Below are 7,018 nucleotides of genomic sequence, written 5' to 3'. Positions count from 1 at the left end.
AAAAAAAAAGAAGAAAATCATACAACCAAAGGGGAGGGGACGGAGTGGAGGGTGAGGAGTTGTCCCATTTATACACAACATTGTAAACATACACAGTCTATATTACATGTGCTTCAGTCTGGCGTTTGCATGTCTGTCTGTCCGTCTGTCAGTCTGGGGGCTGGATCTCAGGAGCCTTGCCCCGCTACTCCCCCTTACCTCCACCTCCTTGCCCCACCCTGGGAACAGAACCTGGAATAGGTATGGTCCCAGGCTTGGTAGCAGCCAGCAGGCAGGGCCTAGGCCTCAGCCTCCACTCTGGCTCCAGAGTCCTGTGTGTGTGTGTGTGTGTGTGTGTGCGCACACGCATATGTGTGCACGCGCATGTATGTACATGGGGAACCTGTGTGCAAGTATGTACAAGGGGGAGGGTCACATCACAGAGGCGGGCAGGTGGGGCTGCTCGCAGCAAGGGCCGCCAGGGGCGGCTAGCTCACAAGTAGATTCTCCGCAGGTCTCCGGGCGCTGTGATGGTGTTGCACTGAGGGCAGAGCTTCTTGGCACCCTGCAGGGAGAACAGGGAGGGCTCTGGTCACACACTACGCCGCTTGTTTGCTGGTGAGAGCACCCGGGCCTGCAGCCATGTCTCCCTGCGCCCGTGTGTGCTGGCACCTTGGTCCTGCCAGCCCGGGCTGGGGATGCACAGGCGGCCTCTGCAAGCAGGCAGGCGCACTCCTGTGCTGGGGGGACGCCAGGATCAAACCGCCTGGCCAGCCCCGCAGCGGGAGCCCCGGTAATGAGAACAAGGCTGGGTCCAGCTGTGGCTGCGGCGGCCCTAACGAGATTACATGCGGCCTTTGATCAGGACACAGAGCCCACGTCCGGGCCTTTTATTGCTGTCTCCGGGCGACATTTTAATGGCTGCTCTGGAGCGAAGAACAGGGGCAGGAGCAGAAGGAGCCTAGTAATGGCAGGGGGAGGGGCTGAGGCCCTGGTCCTGCTTACCCACAACCAGCCTCCTCCTGACCCGGGATCTCACCAGTATATGTGACAGAGGGAGCCTTGGGGGTGGGCAGGGGGAGGGGAGCAGGCAGCAAACCCATGGAGGGAGGGAATTTTTTTTTTTTTGAGGGAGAGAATAAACCTGTATGGGGGAGGAGAGAATGGGGGGAGTGAATATCCTGGCTTCCTGCTGCTGTGTTCGATGCTCATGCTCTCCCCTGCCCCTCGCACCACCCTCCCCTCAAGCAGGCTCAAGAATAAGCATGGACGTGTGGGCAGCACCGGAGACTGCCCTCCACTCCCCAAACCGCATGCCACCTCACCAGGGTCCGTAGCCAGCACTCCTCGCAGTGCACATGCCAACACTGGATGGACGTTAGGGGCATCGAGTAGGAGTCCTAGGGAGGAGTGGGGCAGAGAAGGGGTCACTCTGAGGCTGGCCCACCCTCTAAAGAGCTCAAATCACAGTGCAAAGGCCCTTTCCAACCCCCAGAGGGCACTGAAGCCTGACCAGAGGCATCCCAGGTTCCCTTTCTCTCACCATACAGATGAGGCATTTGTAACGGTCCCCACGGGATAGCTGCCGTTCAAGTTCCCTGACCCGAGCCTTCAGGGCCTCAAACGTGGTCACAGCTGAATCTTCGGTGATTCTGTAAAGAGGATGGCTTGGTTGGGCAGGCAGCAGCCTGGCATCTCTAACCTGAACCTCCAGCCCACACCCCCCTTGAATTCTAGAAGCAATATATAGCAATATATAAATGTCCCCCACATGTCCCTGCTCCCCACCTGCCGAAATCCTCTATCTGAAAACTCCTCTTTCTTGAATTGAACTCTTCACGCTCCTTGTTCCTCCACCTCCATCTTGGTGAATTTCCAAACCAGATACCTCAGAACCATTCTCAAACCATTCCTTCCCAGTCACCCTCGACACCTACAATCTGTCATCTCGTTTCTAGTATCTCGGTAGTTTCCACTGCTACCTCTGGTCCAGGCCCTCATGGTTTCTCCTACGATTCCTCTCCTGACCTGAATGGCCCCTCTGTCTCCAGATCCTTCATTACATTCTCTCAGCACCTAGAATTTTGCAGATTTGACCATTTCTACTTTAACATTTCAATGTTTCCCTCAGAATACAGCTCTATCAAACTCCTTGGAAGCTGAACAGGGACTCCTTGGCCTAGCCCCGGCCCATATCCCTCAGCACCCCACTGCACGTGATGCTCCATCCACACCAAACTGAAGCTTCCCACATCCAGCACCATTTTCCACGCCCCTGGCCTCTGGCAGTACTTCCTGCTTCCTTTGGCCCACCCCACCTCCTGCCAGCCCCACCGTGGGTGGCTGGTTTCCCGTGCTCTCTGGCACCTTGCAGCGGACCGCACCACAGCAGTGCAACTGCAAACGTCCCTGTCTCCCGGGCAAGATGCAGCCTTCCAACCGCAGGCTGCTCACGCCACCAGTACTGACCACGGACATTAGCCCATGGCGGGCACGGGAGTGTGAGTAAATGTCTGTTGACCCAAAAGCCAGTCTCACCCCCAGAGTATGAGGTGTGGGGACTGCACAAGTCCCACAGAATCCAGGTCCTGGGCCACAGGCCCGCCCTACCTCAAGGGCTCCTTGTTGTTCCTTCCTGGGCACATGAGATGCCCTGAGAGCCCTCACCTGCTGTTCAAGCTCTGCCCATGAAAGTCCCTGTAACTTCTGGAAGGCTCTTTGGGCTGCAGTCCTGAATAGTGAAGAGCTAGGACTAGCTGAAGGAGTGGGGTGATCCCTCCTACCCCTTCTGAAACAACTGAAAAGAACCTAGAAGAACTCACAGAAGAAGAATGCTGCCTGGAGGAGCAGAAAAGATGCTACTAGAGATGGGCCTTAGGGAATAATAATGATGATAACACAAATAAAAGAGCCAAAATTTATTAAGCGCTTACTAAATGCCAGCGATTGTACTGAGGGATTGAAAATTATTATTTTATTTACACCTCACAAAAACCCCATGAGGAGATTGTAATATTCCCATTTTATATATGAAGAAACTAAAGCAGCAGAGGAACATGAAGCAGCTTGCCTATGGTTCACACAGAGTGGGGGAGCTGGGATTCAAACCCGTGACTGTTGCTGTGATCCATCGATCACTCTGTGACTAACATTACAACACTGACAATATCCAGGAGGAGCAGGGTCTCTAGGCCCAGGGATCGGGACCGGGAGAACAAAGGCCAAGAGGTCCATGTGGCCGTAAGGCTCACCCATGGGTAAGTGTTAACGTGGGGAAAGTGGGGGAAGACTTTGGAGTCCATAATCTGAAAGTAAAGCTGATCTCACAGGCAACAGAAAGTTGCTGGGCCCACCGGAGGAGGGTGGTAAGAGGGACCGGTCTGAGGGGAATCGTAAGTGTGGCGCTGTGGGGGCAGAGACGTTCTCCAAGGATGGCCCGTTCGGCCGGCTTGGAACAGACAACTGCCGCAGAAAGCCCACAAGCTTACAGGTGGTATTGGTGTTAAGTGATATGAGGGGGCCTGGGGAGGATGGTGGGTAACATTCCATAGGCAGCAACAAACTTTGATCACTAACCTTTCTCTCTTAGGGCACCAGCAGCAACAAAGAAGAGGAAGTCTTGGTGTTATGTCCTTGTGTCAGGGATGCCCTCAATCTATTACTCCATGGGTCCACGACTCTCTCTACCCTGCCTCTATCCATGGAAGCTGCGAAGGGATGACTCTGGCTCCTCTGACACTGGCTGATGCTGCAAGTGTCCACTCAACTTTCCAGATCTGGAAAGCCCCTTCATCAGCCCCTTGACCCATACACACGCCAGCACGGCTCTTCCCCTGGCGCTCTGCCCAATGCCACATGTGCCATTCCTATCTGGACTGTTGGTGAATTTCTGCCAAGGAGACAAGGTAGCTGTGCTCCCTTTCTCTCTAAGGGACCAGGCTAGGCATCTGCCTGGTCCTATGTAGTTATTTCAAAAATTGGGACCCTGAGGCCTGGACAGGGGACAAAGGCCCAGAGCAGAGCACTCTTAAACTCTGTATCAGAGGAATTAGAGCTAGAAAGGCAAAAAGGATGGGGCCAGGAGAGAATGAAGCCATCTCCCCCTTCATCTCCAAAAGCTCTATAGGCCACATCCGACTGCAGAGCCCACCTTACTGTGGACTTGCTCGGCAAACACCTGGTTGTTATCTCTGCTCTGGTACAATACCTGGTTCTCCAGTCCCTGACCCAGGCTACTTGTGAGTTATTCCTGACACCCTCTGGGGCATGGGGTAGAGAATTTCCTGGAAGCCGCCATGGCGTCCTGCTTCCCCTGGGTTGTGAAAAAGATCTAGGGCGGAAACCCACGTTGTGTGTACCAGGAAGTCATGGGGACTGACAAGTCCCAGTCTTGGTGGGGCCAGACCCGGTGGAGATCTCCGCATATGACTCATCCCAGAGAAGCTCGCCTACTGGTGTCTGTGCTCATACAGGTGGGACAGAAGTCCCAACTTACCCAGCTTTGGGTGGGTAATACCTTCATGGATGGCCACTGGCTCTGGCCCCCACCTCCCCCTCGGGCGCCATCCCTGATTAATGATCTTGTCTTTCTGATTTATGAGCAGCCCCTCCAGACAAGGGTGGGCGCCCCTTACGGCCCCGCCCGCCCCGCTCAGCTGGAGTAGGAGAGAATTATTAAATAAACATCCATACGTCATTCCCCCCCCCCCAAGCTGGTTGCGCCGAACCCGTGCGGCCCGCTCCAGCACTGACACGGAGCAGCTGCGGTGATTCATGGGCAGCCGGGCCCCGAGCCGCGGCCCATACATCATGCCAGCAGCACTCGCGGCCCCGGCCGAGATAAACTGATCAACCACAACGGGCTGGAATGAATTTATGACAACACAAAATGGAGGGAAACAAATGGGAGGTGACCCTGGGCCACCGACCCAGCCCTGCACCGGCCTGCAATCCACTCTCCTGGCAGGAGGCAAGATGGAACACTGGCCCTGGAATGAAGAGGCTGCCTTTTAACCCCAGGAAACCTAGCCTCCAGCAGAGAGAGGGGTGGGGTGCGGAGAAGTAAGCAGTGTCCAAGAGCAGCAACTCCAGGCAGCTAGAGCCGGACAGTGCCACTTCTAGGGGCCAGAACTGGCCTTGCTTGGGCTTCTGGAAAGGCGGTAAGATGCCCAGCTGATTTCAAGTCCTTGTGGCTCCTGGGGATCCAGGCTGGGGCTGGCCAGTCTCATGTGAATTGCTAACGGATCCCCTTTCCCTCTGCCAGAGAACCCAGGCCAAAAATTCCTTACCAGAAGTGATGAGACCCAATACTCCTGCCTAAAATCCACTGCGAGCGCCACCCGGGACAAGAAAAATGAAACCAATTTAGCTCCCGATTAAGAAACAGAAACTGGAGATGAATCAAGTGCGCCGGCTGGGCTGGGCGGCCATACATCACATTCCCGGGCGGAGGCCGCCACAGCGGGCAGGCAGGCGGGCGGACTGCTCCTCCCTCCGCCAGGACTCCCAGGGCGGTGGCCCTGCGATCAATTCACAAAGTCACGCTTAGCACCAGCTGGGCCCCACTGCTGTCGTGTGCCCAGGGCCGCAGGACTAAGCCATGCTCTGGAGCGCCAAGAGTCCTGGCAGAAGGCCTTCCTGCTAGCAGAGAGCCCCCCTCTCTCCCCTCCCTGAACTGCCATCCCAGGGGCGCCTCCTGGTTGGACACTCACTTCTCGATGTCACTATTCTTGCAGGTCTTCTGCATGGCCTCCTGCTTGCTGCTCTCACCGTTGCTGGTAGATGGCATCTCTGCTGGGACAGAGGGGCAACTCATATTCTGGCCACACTGGGCAGCACAGGTGAGGGACTGGACTTGAGTCAGTCACCACTACCCAAAGGATGTCCCCTTTTCCCCACTACTCTCAAGGTGGGTCAGGACTTACCATCACTGGCCCATTTAGAGAACTCAGGTGTGATGCGTGTGCTGGGAGGGCCGCCACTAGGGAAAGGAGGGGAAAAGAACAAAGTGAGCCCTAAAGGCAGGCAGAGGAGCCCTGAGGGTGGGTATTGGGTTGACTCCCCCGCCTTAGGACTTCCCATCCCTCTACCCCACCCACCCAAGCCTGTGCCCACACTTGCTTTAGAACTGCGCCCCGGAGTGCCTCTCTCTCCTTGGCTTCACCAGGCTCCTCGCCTGTGCAGGGGATGACGTCAGCCTCTGTGTATCTGGCATGGTGGTCAAGGACAACAGATCCTAGGTTGCAGTAGGCCGTGAAGGTTGAATCCTGGTTAAAAGCTTTGACACTGACCCCAAAGTATGCGGGGGTTGGGGTGGGAGGAGGGTATAGGCAAGTACCAGAGCCGCTGGCTACTTTTTCAATTCCCTTTGGCCTGTCCCACCAGCCCCATCTTGTCCCACAGTGCCCCAAGGATACTGCGGCTTCCCATATTCCAGAGTGTCATCCCCATCCACATCCAGGTCAGCGTCGCTGTCCGGATTCTCTTTGCCGCTGCACATGACGAAGCCAGAGCCTGTGGGAAGCAAGACATGAGTAGGACCAGGGGCCAACGAGACTACACCAAGCGTGCCCCTTCTGTTGCCTCTAGGTAAGGCTTAAGTTTGGGGCCACGTAAGGCCCAGACAGAAATTTGAGCCTGAAACACAGAGCCAAATACTTAGGTACTCTTGGCTCTGACATTTCATTTCCTTTCACTCTTCCTTTTCCTCTGCCACTTCTTGCTGCTCCTGGTGGTCTCTGCTCATGAACTAGCCCATTCATATACTATGTCAGGTCCTCAGGAGACACTCAAGCTAGCCTGCTGTCCACCTGTCTTCCAGGTCTAGTTAGAGCAGGAAGAGGACACAGAAATTCATGTCTGTAGAGCCACCCCCACCCAAGACCTGGCCATCCCGTGTGTCCCATGGTCCACTGTGACAGTCCATCAAAAGGAAGAGCAAACTGGCTAGGGCTAGTCAGAGCCACACAGTGAGACCCCCAGCCAACGTCCTGATTTTGGCCGCCAGGTCCTTGCCAGCAAAAACACCAGGCAGCTGTTC

The 7,018-nt window shown here is 55.6% G+C and overlaps 1 protein-coding gene across 5 annotated transcripts in view; it reads right to left on the bottom strand.

Moving 5' to 3' along the window:
• Positions 1-330: 330 nt before the first annotated feature.
• Positions 331-7,018, bottom strand: part of RNF220 (ring finger protein 220) — a 217,608-nt gene continuing 210,920 nt past the window's right edge. For all 5 annotated transcript variants that reach the window (XM_044238071.1, XM_044238072.1, XM_044238075.1 and 2 more), the window contains 7 exons: positions 6,396-6,492; positions 6,100-6,186; positions 5,904-5,959; positions 5,691-5,769; positions 1,523-1,631; positions 1,305-1,379; positions 331-544 (listed from right to left, as the gene is read on the bottom strand). In XM_044238071.1, the coding sequence (XP_044094006.1) occupies positions 473-544; positions 1,305-1,379; positions 1,523-1,631; positions 5,691-5,769; positions 5,904-5,959; positions 6,100-6,186; positions 6,396-6,492 (575 nt within the window). In that variant the 3' untranslated portion in view covers positions 331-472. The remainder of the gene's footprint in view (positions 545-1,304; positions 1,380-1,522; positions 1,632-5,690; positions 5,770-5,903; positions 5,960-6,099; positions 6,187-6,395; positions 6,493-7,018) is intronic.

This window comes from Neovison vison, chromosome 2 (assembly GCF_020171115.1).
Source record: "Neovison vison isolate M4711 chromosome 2, ASM_NN_V1, whole genome shotgun sequence".
Taxonomy (NCBI): domain Eukaryota; kingdom Metazoa; phylum Chordata; class Mammalia; order Carnivora; family Mustelidae; genus Neogale; species Neogale vison.
Note: the sequence above shows the minus strand (reverse complement) of the source record. Positions and strands in the feature narration are given on the sequence as shown.